Source organism: Marmota flaviventris, chromosome 8 (genome assembly GCF_047511675.1).
Source record: "Marmota flaviventris isolate mMarFla1 chromosome 8, mMarFla1.hap1, whole genome shotgun sequence".
Lineage (NCBI taxonomy): Eukaryota > Metazoa > Chordata > Mammalia > Rodentia > Sciuridae > Marmota > Marmota flaviventris.
In genome coordinates, this window is record NC_092505.1 from 1054638 (window position 1) to 1076436 (window position 21799).

Here is a 21799-nt window from a genome sequence, read left to right on the forward strand (position 1 = left end):
ATGGCTACGTGTCCTGCAGAGATGCAGAGTGCAGAGGCGAACACGCTGGAGCAGCGCGAGTCCTTATGAGGGTCCAGGCCGCTCAACCACAAGCACCAAGGGCCGAGCGAGACCTGCAGCTGCACGTCGAGCCTGCGGCCTGCTCCCCAGAGCCCGGCACATGCACGGGGCACAGCACGCTCGCTCACGGCCACGTCACTCCCTGAGCCTCAGGGTCCTCCTCGGAAAACCAGGACAAGCAGCACATCTCTCGGCATGGGACAGCGGCACACGGTGTTGTGAGACCCTGAGCCCAGTGCTGGCCGGAAACCGGCAGGAATGTGACCACCTGTTAGGGTGGCAACCGGCCACTCTGCATAGCCCCTCCCCACTGCCCACTGTCCCCGCAGGTGCCTGGCGCTGAGCCCAGCCCTGGGCTGCTGCAGCCACGGCCAACCCTGGTCCCAGAGTCTCCTGCGCGTCCCGGCCCCTCCCGCTGCTCCACCCTCACACCCACTCCACCCAGGGCTGGTTCCACACCCCTCCACTCTGCTTTAATCTGCCTCCACCTAGATCCGGGTGGGCACCCACCACGCCCAGCCGAGGAGGCGAGCCCTGGGCGTCTTGGGCATTTCTGGGTGGAGGGTGCCTTGGTGGGGACTGTCCTGGACATTTGTGGAGGGTGGCCAGCGGGGGAGAGACCCCGCCCAGCTGGCAGGCAGCACCTCTCCTTCCCAGGGTGCTGTCCCTGCCCCTCTCCCCTGGGCAGGCTCACGAGGAGGTGGCCCAGGGTCTCCCTGCAGGCTGCTTGGCTGAGTCAGATGAGGGTCCGGCAGGGCAGGCCCAGACCTCAGGCCTGTCCCAGGGAGGCTGGGACCACAAGAGGGGGGACAGGGAAGGCCTGGGGAGCAGAGGCTGCCTCAGCCTCCCCTTCTGCCCTTCAGAGTGCGGGCAGGGCTGGGAGTGTGCCCCCCTGGGAAGCCGTGTGGGGACGCTGGGTCCTGCTGGGCCTGGGCAGCCCCCACCCTGCGGCTCGTGGCCCCTCTGAAGCCCCCCGCCCCCTGGAGTGTTCACCAGGACAGCAGGACTCGAGGGCAAGGGGCACCAGGGGAGGCGTGGCCCTGCCCGATTCCTGGCAGCATGGACAGAGCTGGGGTCGTGGTCAGCAGCAGGAGCACACTCCCTGACCACAGCGCCCCCTGCACCCGCGGGGGGCACTTCATGGAGAATGGCACCAGCGTTTGTACCTTGGGTCCTGGGGCGCCTGTGTCACCCTGCGGGGAGAAGGACAGCATTACCATGAGGTCCAGGCCAGTGAGGGAGCCAGGGGAAGGCAGATGTCCCAGGCCAGCTCTGACCAGGGCGGCCATGCTGCCTCCTGGGCCCGTGGGCCCGCTCTGGGTGGGGCCTGGGGCTTGGCAGGGAGAGCTCCCTCCCAGAGGAGCCCGTTGCTAGGCTCCTGGGCTCCGTGGGGGCCTTCCTCACTCCTGTCCCCAGGGGGCCTCCCACCTACGCCTCCTTCACAGAAATCCCACCGCGGCCACGGGAGGCCGGCCAGCCCCAGGAGCTCCCACCCCACCCAACGGAGACGCAAAACGAACCTCCACAGATGGAGAGTCGGCCTTAAAAGCTGTGCCCCTGGCATCGCCGAGAGAGCCTGAGCTCTCCTCGCCGTCCCAAGAGACCTCCCAGGCTGCGGCCCGTCCCCAGCCTGTCCCAAACGTGCAGGGTCCCTCCACCCCCTGGCTGCTCGGTGGTGCTGGGTCAGTCCACAGGACGTGTGGCAGGTGACTTACAAGGCTGCCTTTCTGGCCCGTCTTTCCTGGTGGACCCTCTTTTCCTGGAGCTCCGGGGGGGCCCTGCAAGAGAGGAGCCGGTGAGGGTCTGGGTGCCCCCCCTGAAGAGCTGGGGCCGGCTCACAGTCAGCTGCACCTCAGGTTCCCCAGAGGCCAGGGCACAGCATGTCCCTGGACCTGGGGCGAGTCCCTCCGCTCACAGGGCACCTGACTTGGCCCTAAGACAGCTGCCTTCAGGGCTGGTCCCCATCTCTCTCCTTTCCCAGGGCCAGGGCCCGGCACCTGCTAGGCAGGGGTGCGACCTGGGAGCTGCACCCAGCCTTTTCGTATTTGCTTTCAGACGGGGCCTCACTAGGCCGCCAGGCTGGGCTGGAACTTGCAGCCCTCCTGCACAGCCTCCAGGTGTCTGGGGTTGCCCGTGTCGCCACACACCCAGCCCCTGTCTCTCCTTTTCAAGTTGCCAGTCACATTCAAGAGGACAAGAAGTGACGAGGGATCCCGTGGGGCACGGCGGGTAGCTCGCAGTGGTTGGGAATATCAGGACGTGCTTCCAAGAGGCCGGCTGGCAGGGGGCCCACTTGGCTTTCCTGGTCACCCGGGTGCAGAAGCGTGCTGTGGAAGAAGCCCTGCGTGCCCACTGAATTATGTGGCCAAGGAGCCACGCTGCTGGCAGCAATGACTCTGTGGGTACCGTGCCGACGGGCAGCAGGCCACAGGGGCTCCACCTGCCCCCAGTGGGCCCTGATGAGGCTCTTGCTTCTCCGTCCCCACCAGAGGCTCACCCCCTCTCCATCCCCACTGGAGGCTCATCCCCTCTCCGTCCCCACTGGAGGCTCACCCCCTCTCCGTCCGCACCGGGAGGCTCACCCCCTCTCCGTCCCCACCGGGAGGCTCACCCCCTCTCCGTCCCCACTGGGAGGCTCACCCCCTCTCCGTCCCCACCGGGAGGCACTGTGAGCTCAGTAGACCTGCCCAGTCCAGAGAGGTCCACCAACCCATCAGCACCCCCAGGACTACAGGGTGGCCCACACAGGCTCTCTGACCCCAGGAATGGCCCAGATACATGGCCCACCTGGAGGAATGGGCTGGGGGCCAGGACTGGGGAGGCCAGGTGGCAAGGGGAGGGCCCCAGGTAGGCACTTGACCCCGTTCCCAGCAGACAGGGCCCCGCTGGCGGACAGCCAGACTCACCGGGGGGCCTGGAAACCCAGGGGATCCGTCGCGCCCAGGAACCCCAGGAAGGCCAGCAGGTCCCGGAGCATGGGAGCTGTTCATGCCAAAGCGGCCAGGCTCGCCAGGCAGGCCTGGGACACCCGGGGGGCCCGGGGGGCCGGGGAAGCCACGTGGGCCCTGCACAGAGACAGACCATCAGGGCCCACACCGCCCGGCCCAGCGATGACCTCATCCCTGACCAGCCTGGCCCACCCCAGGGTCCCTGCTGGGCCTCATGGGGGCCACAACTGTTGCGCCTGCCCAGGGGGAGAGCAGGCAGCTGCCACTCACCCTGAGGCTCTCCAGATCACCACCAAAGCCGGAGCCTTCCATGTCGATGAAGGTCTGAGGGGACAGCCAGAGAGGCCTGTCGTTAGGAGAGAGGCCCTGCCCTGCCCAGCACCAGGCTGGCCCTGTCAAGCTGTACCCTGACCACTGCCCACAGCAGACATGCAGGACACCCCTGTACTGGCCCCAAAGACACAAAGGGGTCCAGGGCCACCCGTGGCCACTCAGAGCTGGCCGTGGCCCTGCAAGCCCTGTGAGCCAGAGGAAGGTGGTCCCCCTAGGCCAGACACCAGGAGGCCGTTCTCAGGCTTGAGGAAGAGGACTCACCAGCTTGTCATGTCTGAGGGAGGGTCCTGGTGGCCCCGGAGGCCCTTGGGGTCCTGGGGGTCCTCTTGGCCCGATCCCAGGATCTCCCTGGACACCAGACAGACATGTCACACCAGAGCTCATGGCCCAGAGGCTGGGACGGGGGGCTCTGCACACTCACCTTCTCGCCCTTGGGGCCCATATCTCCTGGAGTCCCCGGGAAGCCCTGTGGCCCAGTGTCACCCTGGAAGACAAGGTGCTGGGGTCAGCCTGAGCCTGCTGTCCTGGATGCTCCTCTCCCAGAGCAAGGGACAGAGGGACCTGAGCCCTTGCAAAGGACAGAGCAAGGGACAGAGGAGTCCAGGAACCAGGATGGCACCATGTCACCAAGGGGCCCCCAGAGTGGGGACTCGAAGGTGACACACCTACTGCGAGGGACCCCCTTTGAGCACACAAGACTGCGTGTGGCATCCCTACCAGGGAGTCACACCTTGCCCAACAGCGGAGGCTTGGCCACACACACGTGGATGCTCATGCGTGTCCACCCTGTGAACTCGAGGCTAGGACACTGCTTGTGACCATGCCAGCCAGACCCTCTCGGGCCTCACGTGGCTTCGCCTCCGGGTGGCTTTGCCTCCAGGGGCACAGTGGTCCCCAGTGGCTCCTCTGGCCAGCGGGAAGACCTGCCCCTGCTTTCTTGGGGCTGGCCGGGGCCCCCCTCTCTGCCTCCTGGGCGGCATAGCCTGTTGGCCAGCTGTTCCCCTCCACCTGCCGCCCTGCGTCCTCTGTCCTTGGAGGTGGCCCTCCTTGTTTTCAACACTCTCCAGGCAGGAACTCCAGGTCCGGAGGCCCCCACTCCCAGGCCTGCCCCGCCTCCCTCCGGGCACCTGGCAGTCAGCCCAGCGTCCCAGCACCTAAGTGGGATCCACCAGCACTTAGACTGGAATTTTCTTCACAAAGTGAAGTTGCACTTTGGAGACGGTTTCTCTGCGATAGCCCCGGCTGGGTCTAAAGGCCTGACACCGTGATAACATCTGGCTCAGAAAGAAAAGCAGACTTACGGGCTTTCCGTCTTCCCCCGGGTCTCCCTGGAACGTGCAAGAGAAACCATTAACCAAGGGGCCACCCTGCAGCGCCTCCCGGAGTCTGAACACAAAAGCGCACCTCAGCTTAGACCACGCTGCGAAGCCAGCCCCAGAACCACCCTCTGCCACAGTGAGGCAGCCTGCACCAGAGCTCAGGTCTCGGGGGCTGCTCTCCCCAGGTCCTACCTCCCACACCCCGACCCCCTTCCACCTCCCGTCCCAGGCAGATGGCTGCTTCTGGGCACCCAGGGTCCCAGGGTGCTGCTGCTCTGGCCTGAGTCCACTCTCACCAGCCCCACCTCCAGCCAGACCACGAGGTGGACAGTACTCACCGGCTCACCATCCCTTCCTGGGGCACCATCCTTCCCTGGTGGCCCTGGAGGTCCCGGGGGTCCCTGTGCCCCAGGGACAGACTGTGCACTGGAACCCTGCACCACTGGGCCTGCAGGGCCTGGAGGACCAACGGGGCCAGGCAGGCCCTGAGCTCCCGGCTCACCCTTTTGTCCCTTCAGGCCTCCCTGGAGACAAAGACAGGAGAAGACGGGCTACGTGACCTGACCCAGTTCTTCTCCATGCTGCGGCCACAGAACCCTAGAAAGGGCACACAGGGTGGGCGTGCAGAGGACATGGGGTGGACGTGCAGAGAGGACAAGATGTGGATGTGCAGAGGACACAGGGTGGGCATTCAGAGGACACGGGGTGGGCGTGCAGAGGACATGGGGTGGACGTGCAGAGAGGACAAGATGTGGATGTGCAGAGGACACAGGGTGGGCGTGCAGAGGACACGGTGGACATGCAGAGAGGACAAGATGTGGATGTGCAGAGGACACGGGGTGGGCATGCAGAGGACACGGGGTGGACGTGCACAGAGGACACGGGGTGGGCATGCAGAGGACACGGGCTGGACGTTCACAGAGGACACGGGGTGGGCATGCAGAGGACACGGGGTGGGCATGCAGAGGACACGGGGTGGACGTGCAGAGAGGACACGGGGTGGGCATGCAGAGGACACAGGGTGGACGTTCACAGAGGACACGGGGTGGGCATGCAGAGGACACGGGGTGGGCATGCAGAGGACACGGGGTGGACGTGCAGAGAGGACACAGGGTGGGCATTCAGAGGACACGGGGTGGACGTGCAGAGAGGACACAGGGTGGGCATTCAGAGGACATGGGGTGGACGTGCAGAGAGGACAAGATGTGGATGTGCAGAGGACACAGGGTGGGCATTCAGAGGACACGGGGTGGACGTGCAGAGAGGACACGGGGTGGGCATGCAGAGGACACAGGGTGGACGTTCACAGAGGACACGGGGTGGATGTGCAGAAAGGACACAGGGTGGGCATTCAGAGGACACGGGGTGGACGTGCACAGAGGACACGGGGTGGGCATGCAGAGGACACAGGGTGGACATGCACAGAGGACACGGGGTGGATGTGCAGAGAGGACACGGGGTGGACGTTCACAGAGGACACGGGGTGGGCATGCAGAGGACACGGGGTGGGCATGCAGAGAGGACACAGGGTGGACGTGCACAGAGGATACCAGGTGGATGAGCAGAGAGTACACAGGGTGGACGTGCAGAGAGGACACAGGGTGGACGTGCAGAGAGGACACAGGGTGGGCGTGCAGAGGACATGGGGTGGACATGCAGAGGACACGGGGTGGGCATGCAGAGGACACGGGGTGGACGTGCACAGAGGACACAGGGTGGGCATGCAGAGGACACGGGGTGGACGTTCACAGAGGACACGGGGTGGATGTGCAGAGAGGACACGGGGTGGGCATGCAGAGGACACGGGGTGGACGTTCACAGAGGACAAGATGTGGATGTGCAGAGGACACAGGGTGGGCATGCAGAGGACACGGGGTGGACGTGCAGAGAGGACACGGGGTGGGCATGCAGAGGACATGGGGTGGACGTGCACAGAGGACAAGATGTGGATGTGCAGAGGACACAGGGTGGGCATGCAGAGGACACAGGGTGGACGTGCAGAGAGGACACGGGGTGGGCATGCAGAGGACACGGGCTGGACGTGCACAGAGGACACGGGGTGGGCATGCAGAGGACACGGGCTGGACGTGCACAGAGGACACGGGGTGGATGTGCAGAGAGGACACAGGGTGGGCATTCAGAGGACACGGGGTGGACGTGCACAGAGGACATGGGATGGGTGTGCACAGAGGACATGGGGTGGACGAGCAGAGAGGATATGGGATGGACGTGCACAGAACACAAAGGCTGTGTGTTCGAGCACAGGGTGGACAGGGCATGGGGCGAGGCATGGGCCTCGAGGGGCTCTGTTAGAATTACAGTGTGTGGAACTGGAGGTGCCCAGGGCACTGGGTCCCCAGGCTCAGGGTCATGGGAGTGGCCTCACCCTTTCCAGGCTGCTTCCAGGGCGCCGGGCACTCTCATCGCTAGTGCCATCCAAATCTGAGCCAGGGAGGGTCTGAACTGCAGAGAGGCAGAGAGACTGTGGTCAGCCTCCAACCCCAGGCTCTGCCCTCCTGCTCTGGGCTGTGCTGCCCCAGGGACGCTCCCAAGGAGAGCCTGGGCCTGGGGGACGGTGCAGCACCCAGGGGAGAGTCCCCAACCTTACACAACCACGCAGCATTCTAAGCAACCCACAGACCCTGCCCACGAGAGCTCCACCACACTTACTTCCCTCCCAGCCCTTAATCTACCAAACACCAACAGGAAGGGCCCACAGCCTTCAGCCAGACCACGGCCATCACAGTCACCCACGGCCTCGTCGCCCCCATCTCCTTCCCCCATCTCTCCCTCCCTCTCCCACGACCTCTCCATCACCTCTCTTTCAGAGCCACCTGAGAGTCTATGGCACTGATCATGACGCTGCTCTGTGAATGCTGTGGCCTCCCCCCAAGCGAGGACCTCGAGAGGTCCTCTGTGGACCAGTGGCCACGATCGGCAAAGCTAAGGCTGACCTGCCACACAGCCCTGTTTCCCGCTGGCCCCTCAGTGTCCTTGTGGCCTGTTCTCTGGGACAGTGGTGCTGGGGACACCCAACCAGGATCACGCCTTGTGCTATCTCCTCTCCTGCGGCGTACAGTTGTGGTCAGCAAACTGCTTCCCCTAGGCCGAAGCCTGGCCAATCCGTCTCTTGCTCTTCCCAGGTTCGTAGAAACAAAAGGCCCAGGACAACGGGAACCACGCAGAGCGGCGCTGGCCCCTTCCTCTGCCCTCCCCAGCCGGAGCAGCTGCTGCCACCAGCCAGGGGCACACACGGGCGGGCCCTCCCGGCTTCGGGATCTGGGCCAGGCTTGCAGATGGCTCCCGGGCAGCCTCTGCCCAGCCACGCTGGCACGCAGTCAGCAGGGAAGCAGCTCCTGCCGAGCCCCAGGCTTCCTGGGGACCTAGGTGCTGCCACGTCCTGAGTCCCTCGGGGGAATCTCACCACCTCGGCTGTACACGTGGCCCCCACCCTGGGTCTGAGTCGGTGCCCGGACACTTGTCCTCGGCTGAGCGTGGTGGCGGCAGCATCCGAGGCTCTTTAGCCACACAGCTGCCAGTGGCCAGTGGCCTTCCAGGGCAGTGCAAGCCACTGGGCCAACCCTGCACCTGGCCTGCACCTGCTGCCCAGGAAGGCCTAGGGGTGGGGCTCCCTGGAACCCTCAGGAGGCTTCCTCTGTCACAGCCCCAAACCAGGGGCAGCCCTGACATTGTGGCGAGGTGAACAGATGGACAGGTGGTGGCCTCCACCACGGAGAACCATGCAGCAAGAGAACAGGGGCCAGGGACTGCTGATGACTCCGGCGTGGACAAGTCTTGAGTAGGACACCAAGAAGCCCCACACGGCAATGCCCGCCTGAGTGACTCGAGGTCGTCACTACCTGGAGAGCTGCTGGGACGGGTGGCTGGGGCCACAAGGGGCAGCAGGGGCCCTGGGGCTGCAGCGTCCACTGTTCCCCGTGGGGTGGCTCCACGGGGCAGACATAGGTCAGAACCCATCAAATTGCATGTCGAAGCGAGTGCGGCTGGGGCATGTGGACTGTACCCAACAACAACGCAAAGGGACCCCGACCAAGCCACGCCCCCAGGGCATCGGGGACCCCAGGCCCAGCCGGGCGGAGCCCCGCTCTGCCAGCGACCTGCACACCCAGGAACTGTTCCTCCCAGAGCCTCCCTGAAGAGGACATGGGGTGAAGAGCCCGCGCTTGGGTCCCGCCCCCAGGCCCAGCCGCTTGCACCCACAGGACTGAGGACCGGGCGTGGGTGCCAAGCCGCCGAAGCCGTGGGCTCGTAACTGCCCTGGACAGCGAACGTCCCAGATAGTCACTGTGCTGTGTTGAGGTGCTGCAGGCCTGCCCTGCAGGTCCAGCCAGCGGGCGTCCACGGGGGAGTCACAGGAAGTGAGGGAGAGCAGGAGGCCAGGGCCACAGCAGGGTTGCCTGTCCCTCCCCACTCGAGGGTCCCCAGCCAGGGGGACAGTCCATGGCCTGCCAGGTGCAGAGCAGGGGGTAGGGAGGTGCCTGTCCCTCCAAGACCCCACTCGAGGGTCCCCAGCCAGGGGGACAGTCCTCACCTACCACACGCACCACACCCACAAACGCAACATACATAGGTCACACACACCACACACTTCACACACACTTCACACACCACACACACTTCACATATACGCCACACACACACACCACATACACCACATACAAACCACACACTCACACACACACCACACACATACCACACACAAACCACACACACTTCACACACACACAAACACACACTCTATGACCAGAGCCTGGCCTAGGGCCTCCTCACCAGGACCATACACACACACACCACACACACACACACACACACACTTCACACACCACACACACACACACACACACACTTCACACACCACACACACTCCACACACACATATACACACCACACACACTTCATATATACACCACACACACACCACATACACCACATACAAATCACACACTCATACACACACCACACACACACTTCACACACACCACACACAAACCACACACACTTCACACACACACACAAACACACACTGTGACCAGAGCCTGGCCTAGGGCCTCCTCACCAGGACCATACACACACACACACACACACACACACACACATACCACACACACACCACATACACACCACACACACACCTTACACACCTCACATGCCACACACACACATACCACACACACACAGACACACACACCACACACACACACAGACACACACCACACACACTTCACACACACATATACACACACCACACACACTTCATATATACACCACACACACTTCACACACACCACATACAAACCACACACTCATACACACACCACACACACACTTCACACACACCACACACAAACCACACATTTCACACACATCACACACACACTTCACACACTTCACACACACACAAACACACACTGTGACCAGAGCCTGGCCTAGGGCCTCCTCACCAGGACCATACACACACACACCACACACACACACACCTCACACGCCACACACACAAACATACCACACACACACCACATACACACCACACACACACCTTACACACCTCACATGCCACACACACACACCACACACACACAAATATACCACATACACACCACACTCACACACACCACACACACACACAGACACACACACACCACACACACACCACACACACACCATACACATACACACAAATATACCACATACACACCACACACACACACACACCACACACACATACACACAAATATACCACATACACACCACACACACACACACACCACACACACATACACACAAATATACCACATACACACCACACCACACACCACACACACACACACCACACATCACACACCACACACACACACACAGACACAGACACACCACACCCGCCACACACACACCACACACACACACCCCACACATGCGTGCACGTGTGTGAGCTCAATACCTCTCCCAGGAGAGTCTTACCTTCTGGCGGAGCCTCTGTGGTGCCTGCCCTGATCTCTTCACTTCTAGAATCTTCTGTGCTGCTGCCGCTGGCCAAGGGGGGAGAGGTGACGGGGGGAGGCTGGGGGAGGCTGGGTCTCAGGGCCACGACCTACGGAGGGGAGCGGAAGAGGGTCCTGTGCATGTGCCCAGCAGCCACGGCTCGATGGCGGGCTGGGAATGGCTCTGTGTGGGCGTCCGCAGGTTAGAGAGCCCCGCTGTCCAGGAGGAGGCCGGCCTCTGCAGAGCCCTTGGCTCAGGATGTGGGGTGGTTTCGGCCCCCGGCAGGTCCCCAACCCCAAGCCTCTGCGTTCTGAGCACCAGGGACAGAGGCCCCTCGGTCGTGGGGACCCGGGAGGGCCAGACAGTGCCACACAGCAGTGTTCCAGGGGACCTGTGGCCACACTGGGGAGATGTCCTCCTCAGGGTCACAGCGGGACTATCTGCCTGGCCCAGCCTCCAGCACGGTGCTACCAGGGTGAAGCAGCCTGCTCTGAAGACCACCTCCCTGGTTCCCAGGTGGCTGTGCTACGTCGAGGACACAGACTGGCCGTGGCCAGCAGCCTCCCAGCCATGCTGTGTGGCCTGCCTCCTGGGGACAGCATTGGTGCCGTGGCTCATGGACACAGTGGGCACCCAGCCAACTGCTGGCCCCACAGAGCCCCAGGCCTGTGGGGGGACACCAGGGGCCTCCTGGGACCCTGCCAACTGCTGGCCCCACAGAGGCCCAGGCCTGGGGGGGGAGACCAGGGGTCCAGGCTCTGTACCTCCTGGGACAGGGCTCAATGTGGCTCCTCTGCTCGGCTGGGCCCCTCAGGAAGCCCCTGTGGCCCCTGCGGGGAGGCCTCTCCTGGATGTGCAGTTTAAAGCCTGTCTGTCCCCCAGGCCATCTACAAGCTCATGGGCAACAGGAGGCCAAGGGCACCCCAGGCCAGAGGGCGTGACCAGGGCCGGGCCTAGGGCCCCTCACCAGGGCCAGAGGGCGTGACCAGGGCCGGGCCTAGGGCCCCTCACCAGGGCCAGAGGGTGTGACCAGGGCCTGACCTAGGGCCCCTCACCAGGGCCAGAGGACGTGACCAGGGCCTGACCTAGGGCCCCTCACCAGGGCCAGAGGGCGTGACCAGGGCCTGACCTAGGGCCCCTCACCAGGGCCAGAGGGCGTGACCAGGGCCTGACCTAGGGCCCCTCACCAGGGCCAGAGGGCGTGACCAGGGCCTGACCTAGGGCCCCTCACCAGGGCCAGAGGGCGTGACCAGGGCCTGACCTAGGGCCCCTCACCAGGGCCAGAGGGCGTGACCAGGGCCTGACCTAGGGCCCCTCACCAGGGCCAGAGGGCGTGACCAGGGCCGGGCCTAGGGCCCCCTCACCAGGGCCAGAGGGCGTGACCAGGGCCGGGCCTAGGGCCCCCTCACCAGGGCCAGAGGGCGTGACCAGGGCCGGGCCTAGGGCCCCTCACCAGGGCCAGAGGGCGTGACCAGGGCCGGGCCTAGGGCCCCTCACCAGGGCCAGAGGGCGTGACCAGGGCCGGGCCTAGGGCCCCTCACCAGGGCCAGAGGGCGTGACCAGGGCCGGGCCTAGGGCCCCTCACCAGGGCCAGAGGGCGTGACCAGGGCTGGGCCTAGGGCCCCTCACCAGGGCCAGAGGGCACCTCTGGAGCATGGAGGCCAGTGGACATGCCCTCGGCATGCCCCATTAGCATGAGCACATGGGGAATCATGCCAAGGTGTGCATGCCCCCTACTGCTGGTTGGGCCGGGCAGGGCCAGAGGCCTGCCCTGTGCCCAGGCGGAGGTCCCACCTGTGCAGCTACTCACCGCTCCCTCCCTGCGAAGCTGGTCCTCCTCCTCGAGGCCACTTCCAGAGTCTCCTGATGCCTGCAGAGGGTGGGGAAGCGAAGAAGGAGGTGTGACCACAGCCCACCCCAGCCCAGTAAGGCCATTTGAGTGTCCGCCTGTTGGTCAGGCAGACGTGTCTAATCTGACCAAGTGGACCATCCTGCAGAGGACGGCTAGGACCCACGGCTTTCCTGCCGCCTGGCCACCATCCTGTGGCTGCCGGGAAGGAAACCAGGGGCAGGCAGGTGCTCAGGAGCAGCCCTCCTCCACTGCCTGCCCAGGCCGACAAGCACGGAGTGGACTTGGCCTCTGAACAGAGTCCTGCACTGGACGGCCTCTGCTCTCCACGGCGCCCCTGGCTGGGCCAGGAAGGCCCAAGGGGTGGCCCTTCTCTCTGCCAGGGTGTTGTGAACTTAACCCAGCATCTGGGCCCACCAGTGACCTCCGTGTCAAGGCTGGGGTTGAGTGCCCACAGCCTGAGCAGCCGTTTGTCCTGGCCACCGGCTAAGATCCGACCACATCCTGGACTTCCCTCCGGGAACAAAGCAGTAGCTTCATCACACACACATGGAAACGCGGCCGTGAAGTGGTAACACGTCTGCCTACCGCCAGCCTCGGCCGGGCTCAGGGGAGTGGACACATGGGGTTGTTCCTTAGGTGCTGCGAGTCTGGGCGCAGCCCAGCTGCACCCTCCAGGCTGCCAGTGACCTGCTGGGGCTCCCCACGGCATCCTGAGGTCTGCTCTGTGTTCCGTGGTCACCAGTGGGAAGCTCAAGGCCAGCAGCAAGGACAAGCTGTCCCCGGCTCCTGGCACCCAATGCACATCTCGGGGGACTTTCCCCAGCACATCACTTGGGACCCCAGGGCAGGGCCACCTCCCCCAGCCCCACCACCCATGGGGACCTGTCCCAGTCCCGTGGTCACTCACCCCATCCTCGTCATCGTCCTCCTGGTCCAGGCAGCGCAGGGGGCTCACCTGGGGGTCCCCACGCACCGTCAGCTCTGCGATCATTCCCTAGACACAGAGGGTGAGGGGTCACTGTGGCTCCTGGGGCAGGTACCTGGGTGCAGAGACCCAGACTCCTGCTGGCCCCACGCCCAGCCTGGAGCGCCTGAGCCCAACCCCAGCGCCTCAGGAGGGCGAGGGGGGCCCGGGAGGGCTTCCTCAGCCACACAGGCTGCTCAGGTCACCCGCCGGCCGGTGCGAGAGGCCCGGATCCTGCTGCCTCTCTTGGCTAGGTTCCGAGTGGCAAGAAGACCCAGGAGGGAACTCTCATCCCTATCCAGTGCCTGGGGAGGCCACCCAGGCACCACCCACCACAGACACCTGGGCTGGGGGCAGGGAGGGGCTAAGCCACACTGCCCTCGAGCACACAGGATGAGCGTCCTGGAGGACAAAGCCCTGGTCCAGCAGCCCTGGTCCTGGTTTGGGTCAGGCATGCGGTGACACTTCAGGAAGTGCTAGAGGTGTCCTGCCTCGGGCCACTGGGCAGGACCAGGTGGACTTTCCGCACAGTGCCACCTTTCCCACTGAACACCACCCAGCCTCACCCTGGTGACCGCCACCCGAGCAGCCTCACCAGCACCCTCGGGCTCCCTGGGCAGGCGCCAGGCAGGGCTCTCTGTGTGGTCTCTAATGGGGAACGCCACCCAGGACCCCAGGACGAGGATGGGGCTACACTGCAGGGGTGACCAGACAGGCCCCAGGCCAAGGACACGCGCTAGGCAGGTGGACAGGACAGGACAGCAGGGCTCCAGCGTCTTGAGCCGCAGCGCAGAGGGTCTGCAGCGCCACGTCAGAAACCTGGCGAGAGGTGGCCGGGTGCCAGGCCTCCACGCCAGGCACCCACGCCCCAGCCGCCAGCATCTCTGCCTGCGCCAGCACCCCCGTCTTGGAGCTCACTCTGGGAGGACCTCCCCACTGGGCAGCAAGTGTCCACACGCTCCTTCCAGCATCTCCTGTGTCTTTCACTTAATGTTTCTACTTGTCACCTGAGCAGAGACCACAGCTCATGGACTCGGAGATGCACATTTTGACCACTGTCATACTAAGAGGGCTTAGGGCAGGGGTCAGCTCGCTTTCCATAACGCTGGACAGTAAACAGGCGATCTGAGGGGCAGGCGGCCCCTACTCAGGGCAAGGGCAGCAGAGAGGGGCCAGGGCCGAACTCCACATCCCAACAGGGACGGAGGGACAGGCACTAGACAGTGATGGGAGAGGTGAGGGGTGGCCAATCCAGCCAGGGATTCTGGGAGCACAACTGTCACGGAGGGCTGGCCAGTGCCTGTGAGGCGTGGGCACATGTGTGGCGTACGCACACTTGTGTGATCACGTGCACCCGTGGGAGGTGTGAAGAGCATGGAGCCAGGCGCCTGCCCAGGTGCCCACACATGGGAGCCCACGCCACCCAGGAGCCAGGCCCCTCAGGGGGAACGTGGGAGGAGGGGCACTTCCTGCTGGTCAGCTCCAGGCCAGCAACCTGGCCTGGAGCAAGGTCCAGGATGTCTCCACCCACAGGGACCTGCTGCAGCAGGGCCCACGCCAGGCCTGTCACCAAGTTTGAGAACCTCCCAGGGAAGGGAGGGTTGGATTAGAGAAGTGCTTCTCGGCTGTGGCACTGGCCCGGGGAACAGGGGTGGTGTCCAGGATGGAGGGGGCCGGGGCTCCCCCGCCACATGTGCCCAGCCCTGGCCCCTGAGCGCCCCCCGCAGACCAGCCCACCACGATGCGGCTCCTTCTGCAGGGCCGCTGTGCCTGCTGCTGGGAGCCTGCAGGGGGCGCCAGAGCACAGAGTGTGGCCCGCAGCCCCGCCCCCTCCTCTGGGCGGTCAGTGGGGAAGAAGTCAGCAGTGCCCCGTGGACACCCAAGGACTTGGACGAGAGTTGTGGAATCTGGAGACATGGACACTGAGGGTCAGAGAGTTCCACTCATCACCAGGCCAGAGAAGTCCTCACACCACGCTGCTCACAGGCGGCAGCTTCAGTCGCGGGCGTGGTGTGGACTGCCTGTGGTTTCCCCTCCCTCTGCCCATGGCCCTGTCTGGGGTTCCCCTGTGTTCTGGGGTGGCATCTTGCCCCCAGCCCTTGGCCTGAAAATGCCGCCTCCTGGCAGAGAAGGGTGGAGGCCAAGGAGCCCTCCCCCTGTGTGTGCGTGCCTCCCTGGTGCTCCCTGGTGCTCCCTGGTGCTCCCATGCCTCCCTGGTGCTCCCATGCCTCCCTGGTGCTCCCTGGTGCTCCCATGCCTCCCTGGTGCTCCCTGGTGCTCCCATGCCTCCCTGGTGCTCCCATGCCTCCCTGGTGCTCCCTGGTGCTCCCATGCCTCCCTGGTGCTCCCTGGTGCTCCCATGCCTCCCTGGTGCTCCCTGGTGCTCCCATGCCTCCCTGGTGCTCCCTGGTGCTCCCATGCCTCCCTGGTGCTCCCTGGTGCTCCCATGCCTCCCTGGTGCTCCCTGGTGCTCCCATGCCTCCCTGGTGCTCCCTGGTGCTCCCATGCCTCCCTGGTGCTCCCATGCCTCCCTGGTGCTCCCTGGTGCTCCCATGCCTCCCTGGTGCTCCCTGGTGCTCCCATGCCTCCCTGGTGCTCCCTGGTGCTCCCATGCCTCCCTGGTGCTCCCTGGTGCTCCCATGCCTCCCTGGTGCTCCCATGCCTCCCTGGTGCTCCCATGCCTCCCTGGTGCTCCCTGGTGCTCCCATGCCTCCCTGGTGCTCCCTGGTGCCCCCATGCCTCCGTGGCTGGGGGGTCTCAGCTGCAGTAGGGCAGCCAGGTCTCCTCTGCTCTCTGCTTCCCAGCTGGGTGGCTCTGGCCACCAGGCACAGCTCGGTTTGCAAAGCCGGCCTCTCTGGCTGCCTCTCCTGTGGTCCCGCAGTCCTTCTCAGCACCCCTCTGACTCCACATGCAGCTCAGTGAGGACCCTGCGTGCTGGGCGTCCTGCCTGGCTGTCCTGTCCAGGCCCTGCACTGTGTGGAGGGAGCTTCGCAGCACAGCTGGACTCTCTGAGGCCCCGGTGACAGAAGGGGCCGTATCCTCGTCCAGAGGGGATTCCCAGGAACCCCAGCCTCCTGGGCCCCACAGCTCTGAGCTTGTTTCTGCCAAACCTTGTCAATCGCACGACTCAGATGACCCCTTCCCAAGAGTCTGAACGTACCTTGTGCCAAACCAAATCTGTCTTCTACCAAAGCGAGCCCCCCTCTGCCAGATGCAGGACCCGGAACCCCTCCACCTCCACCTTCCAACCATCAAAGGTTCTGCTAGTCACAGGGTCTTCCCAGACCAGAATAGATCCTTTAAACATCCCAATGGTTTTTAAAACTCAAAGATGCTAATGGCAAACTAGGAAATAAGATTTACAGCCACGAGACCAAGGACCAATTTCTTTCACACATGACGAGGTTGTACAAATCAATCAATGGTTGGACCTCCCTACTCCCCACAAAAGAACATTAACAGTCAGTCACCAAAAAAAGGAAGTAAAAATAGCCAACAAATTGGTGGAAACAATATAAAAGTTTGCCTCCACCACCAGTCCAAGAAGTGGACACACTCAGGTACTGCTGGCCGCCTGCTTCACACAGTGCTGGCAAGGCCAGAGACGAGGCCGCCTCGCTGGGCACCGTGGGACGTGGTGTGCACTCCACGGCCTGTGCCCCAGGTCCCATGAGCATCTTTTCTGTTAGGGTGTGAAAGATGCACAAGACTCAGGGGACACTCCAGCCACCCAGCTGTGCCTGGGCAGGTGTTCCACATACTGTCCTGGCCAGAGCTACTGCTCTCTGATCTTCCCCAATCAGTGTGAGCATCGAAAGGAAAACACAAAGAGGCCCAGCTGGTGTCAAAGTCCGGGCGGCTCCTGAGCCCTGGGGGCTAGAAGTTCCTGCCAAAGGCTAAAGGTCAGCTTTCAAAGCCAGAGACACCAGGCCTCTGAGCAACGTCAGACAAATGGCCCTTGTCAGTCCATAATGACTTTCTGTCCCTGGGGACGTGGCCTCACTAGCACACACAGGGACGCTTGTCTGGAGCACTGGAACTTGGGTGTGGTTAGTGCCCGCTGGGGTCACCCACAGGAGACAGGGACTCCAGCTAACCCCACGCTGGGCTGTTGCACATCTGCTAAAACAATGACCAGCCCACAACCGCGGGTGAACCGTCCACCCCTACAGTGTGCCCTCCTGGAGGGCGATGCCTGAGGCCACCACAGCCTCAAACCCCTGAGGGCTCTTTAGCCAGGGCCACTGAACTTCCATTTTGCAGCTCGGGGCTGGGCCTGGACTTGGCCACGCACCCACCTGACCAAGCCTGGACTCAGCCCACTGCAGGTCCCAGCCCACGCCTGAGAAGGGGCCCCTGACTGTGGTGGGTGGGCATCCCACTGTGAGATGGTCCTCAGAGGCCCTCCCCGGCTGGACCCCAGGGTCTCAGAGAAACTCAAAGGCCCAGGCGACCCTTCTAAGGCAACAAATGGCCAGAGGAGGACCAGGGACCTGATGGCCGGCCCCAGAGACCGGCTGGCCCTGGGCGGGAGGTGGCTTGGCTCCTCCGGCTGCAGCACCAGACAGAAGAGGCCTGCGGCCCTGTCCCAGCTGGTCCACCCCCACAGGCAGGACGGAAGGGCCTACCTGGAACTTGTCGGGGTCGGCTCCCCCAGCCTGCCCCACAAAGAGGCCAGCGCCAGGCTCCAGCTCCAGGCCCCGTGGAGACCGAGCAAACGGCAGCCGTTGGAACTCCTCGCAGTCCACGTACAGAGCCACAGAGCTGCCGTCCACGCTGAGCGCAAAGCGTGTCCACTGGCCCACAAAGGCAGGCAGGCGGAAGCTGGCCGCTGTGTGGGTCTGGCTGTCGCCCGGCTCGGTGTAGAGCAGTGAGATGTCCTGGTGCCCATCATGCACCCCCGAGAGCTTCACGCCCAGCAGGACCACGGCCTGCGCCGCGTCCGTGAGGGCGAACAGCACCCCGGGGCCCTCCGAGGCCGGCCGGATGTGGAACAGCAGCGAGAAGTCAGGGAAGAAGGGGCTGGGCACGCGGTACCGGGCCACCTGGCCGCTGTTGGTGTCTGGTCCAAAGACATAGGCTAGCCCGACGTCGGGGTCCTCGATCTGGGTGATCTGCTGGGGCGAGGGCTCTCCAAGGAGTTGCGGCAGCCCCACCTCCTCACGGACACTGTCTGCAAAGAGGAGGACACGGGGTGAGGGGGCACATGAGGGGGCAGGGAGCTGGGCGCGCAGGCCGGGCAGGCACAGGGGGACGAGGTCCGAGGGCCTCCCGACGTCTGCCCGTCCTGTCCTCTGGGCTCTGCCACCCAGCACCTCCTGGACATCACCTAGCTCATCCAGACCAAAACAACGTCTGCAGGGGGCATGGCGGCCACGGGCGGGGGACACAGACAGGGTGAGGAGCTAGGACACAGCCCCACCCACACCCCTGGCTCCGACCTCTCCCTGGGTAAGAAGGGAGCGGGGACAAGACCCAGCCGCTCCCTGGCGAGCTGCGCTGGGAACCGGCCTGGGAGCAAGAGACTCCTGGGGACGCAGGGCGTGGACGGGGCTGCTGCTCTCCGGCTCACTGGCTTCTGAGCGGAAGCCGCAGCACAGGAATCCTGCCCCCGGCTTGGGAGTTGGACATGGAGTGGCGACGCTGGCGGGGCGCTGGGCGGGCGCCCCAGGCAGGGTGGCCATTCTCACTGGGGTGCCGCCATCACCCACGGGGGCAGGCAGACTCCCAGGGACTGCCCCACTGTCCCCTGAGTCCCCAGCGCCCCATGATTCGCTCATCCACTCTCCACGCTCAGGCCCACTTGGCCCTGCCTGGAGTCAAGAGCTTCTGCCATTTGACCTGAGACCCTCAGGGAGCAGCCTCGCCGCGGGAGCCCAGGCTGGGGACGCAGCCACAGACACCTGTTCCTACTTCCTCTTGTCTTTCCCAGTGAGGCCAGGGTAGGAGGTCACGGGCCGTCCTGTCGACGATGGCTCCTGGGCCTGCACTGATTCCCCGAGGCTGAGGTCCCAGGGGCTGGGGTATCAGGAGCTGGGAGCAGCAGACACACCTCATATCCAGGGGAATTGGTCACTGCTGGAAACAGGAGGGACTCCAGGAGACCCTGACCCTCCATGGACCGGAACACCCACCATGCCAGGCAGAGGCTGGACACCGGGGCTGTGGTCTGGGCCCGGGGCCTTGTCTCTTCTCTAGAGACCCTGACCCTGGCCAACGTGTGGGCATGGTTTGCTCCCCAGAAGGCAACAGTCACAGAGGAGGGACCTTGGGCAGCAGACAGGCTCATGGGCAAGAGGCCTTTGGGGAAGGGTCACTGGTGTGCGGAGTCCTGAGTGAGCTGTGGGGGCTAGCCCCTGCCGTGGGGCCAGGCTGAGGCGGGGCCAGGGAAGAGCAGAGGGGAATAACGTCCACCCTGACCCACGGAGGGCCTGTGTCAGAAAGAACACACCCAGCACAGAAGACGGACCGTAGCCTGTGCTCACGGACCTCTCAGGCCACGTGGGCAGCCTGACCTGCCAGTCGGGGCTTCCCGGCTGCCCCTGTGGCCTGCAGCTAAGCCCTGTCTGCTGGCTGGGAGTGAAGTCTGTCAGGCCAGCCTGGGCCCCGGGAGATGCCCTGCAGCCGTTAGGACAGTCCCCTGGACCAGCAGTGCTGGGCCCTGTGTCTAAGGTCAGGAGTCAGGAACCCACCAGCAAAGTGCTGGGGATGGCGCCCCAGGCCTGCTCCAGCAGCAGGGTGTCCCCCAGTGTGCCAAGGTGCCAGAGGCAGCAGCAGGGGCAGGGTCACACTGCAGCATAGGGACCCCAGGGACACACAATTGGCTCTGTCCAGAGTTCTCCCATTTCCTCTCCTCGAAATTCCTGAGGGTCCCGTGGGGGGCCCCTCGAACGCCAGGCAGCAAGTTCACAGGCTCCATTCTCCTGCGAGCGGAGGAGGCCCTGCCGCCCACACTGAGGCTGGCCCGCTGACTTGGACCAAAGCCAGCCTCCCTCCAAATGCCCAGGCCGGGCCCCCTGAGCACAGAGGACGCCTTCCCAGGCAGGAGGCGGCCCCTTAGGAGGACTGGGCCTTCTAGCGTGGCCTCCTCCTGGTAGATCCAGAACTCGGGACTGGCCTGGGGGAAGACTGTCGACCACGGCGAGTAGCGGAGGTCTGGATGCCCAGTGCTTCACACAGTCCCTAAACCCCAGGACAGTCTCAGTCCGCCTCATCCCCACAGGCCCCACGGATGGGCAGCCAGGGCCCGGCTCTGGGGGAAGGGGCTTGGCACCCGGGGGCAGCCAGGACTGCAGCCAGCCCACCTCCTGGGCTGAAGTGCCACCTTCCAGAATCATGACCATCACATGACCTTCACGACTAGGACAGGGCCTGGTCAGGGTCACTGGGGACAGGACATGCATCCAGCCATGTCCCCCAAACCAGCACACAAGTCAGAGGTCCTGGAAGAAGGGAACCCAGCCCCTTCCAGGAGTTCTGTTGCCACCTGAATATCTCTAGGGACGAGGCCCTCACTCCCTCCCCGAACTAGGATCCTGACCAAGAGCAGCGTCCATCCCTACCAGAGGTCTGGAAGTCTCCTGCTAGTGAGACCCCGCTAGGCAGGCTCGGGTGCTCCTCATCCCTACAGGGGACAGGCCCCAAGAATGAGCAGACCCCGTCACACCATGCACTGGCACCAGGTACCCCAGCTGCCCCCAGAGCCAGCTCACCTGCCTGGCTTCCTAGGGATGTGACCTTGAGACTCCACAGCCCCCGACCACGCAGCTGCACCCACCTCTGAAGGGCTGCAGTCGGCCATGACCTGCTCTCACCAGCCTCCCCACGACCAGCAGAGCCAGGTCCCTCTCCTGCCTGTGTGGAACTCAGGCCTCTGTTCCTGTGCTGAGTCTGGGCACCAGCCCCACCAGGTGGGTGCAGAATTGATCAGACAACTTCTAACACACACGGGGGCAGGAGCTCTGAGATACCCAACTGCAAATCAAAGCAGCTACTGTGGACCTCAACAACCGGCTGTGAAATGCACTCTTCCCTCAAACCAGAGGGAGCTCTGACCACCCCTTACCCCTTCCAGCTCCTCGGGGCCTGCTGAGAAGTCTATGCACCAGTGGCCATCAGGAGATGCAGGGGCCCAGGGCAGACTGTGGCGTCTCCAGTGTTGCTGCCTCAGGGTCACCAGAGCATGGCTGCACAGCCCAGAACCCACGAGCAACACCTAACGAGCACCTCCACACAGGGCCGACCCAGCCCAGGGCCGACCCAGCCCTAGATCACCCCACCCAGGACCGTCCCACCCAGGACCTCCCCACCCAGGACCTTCCCA

The 21799-nt window shown here is 64.1% G+C and overlaps 1 protein-coding gene across 1 annotated transcript in view; it reads right to left on the bottom strand.

The window, feature by feature from the left end:
• The window catches only part of Col18a1 (collagen type XVIII alpha 1 chain), a 50625-nt gene that overhangs the window by 18786 nt on the left and 10040 nt on the right, over positions 1-21799 (bottom strand). Inside the window, 13 exon segments of the mRNA XM_071614966.1 lie at positions 1227-1253; positions 1776-1838; positions 2967-3125; positions 3279-3332; positions 3603-3689; positions 3763-3825; positions 4643-4669; positions 4999-5184; positions 7047-7123; positions 10640-10769; positions 12471-12530; positions 13420-13506; positions 18105-18649. Of these exon segments, the coding sequence (XP_071471067.1) occupies positions 1227-1253; positions 1776-1838; positions 2967-3125; positions 3279-3332; positions 3603-3689; positions 3763-3825; positions 4643-4669; positions 4999-5184; positions 7047-7123; positions 10640-10769; positions 12471-12530; positions 13420-13506; positions 18105-18649 (1565 nt within the window).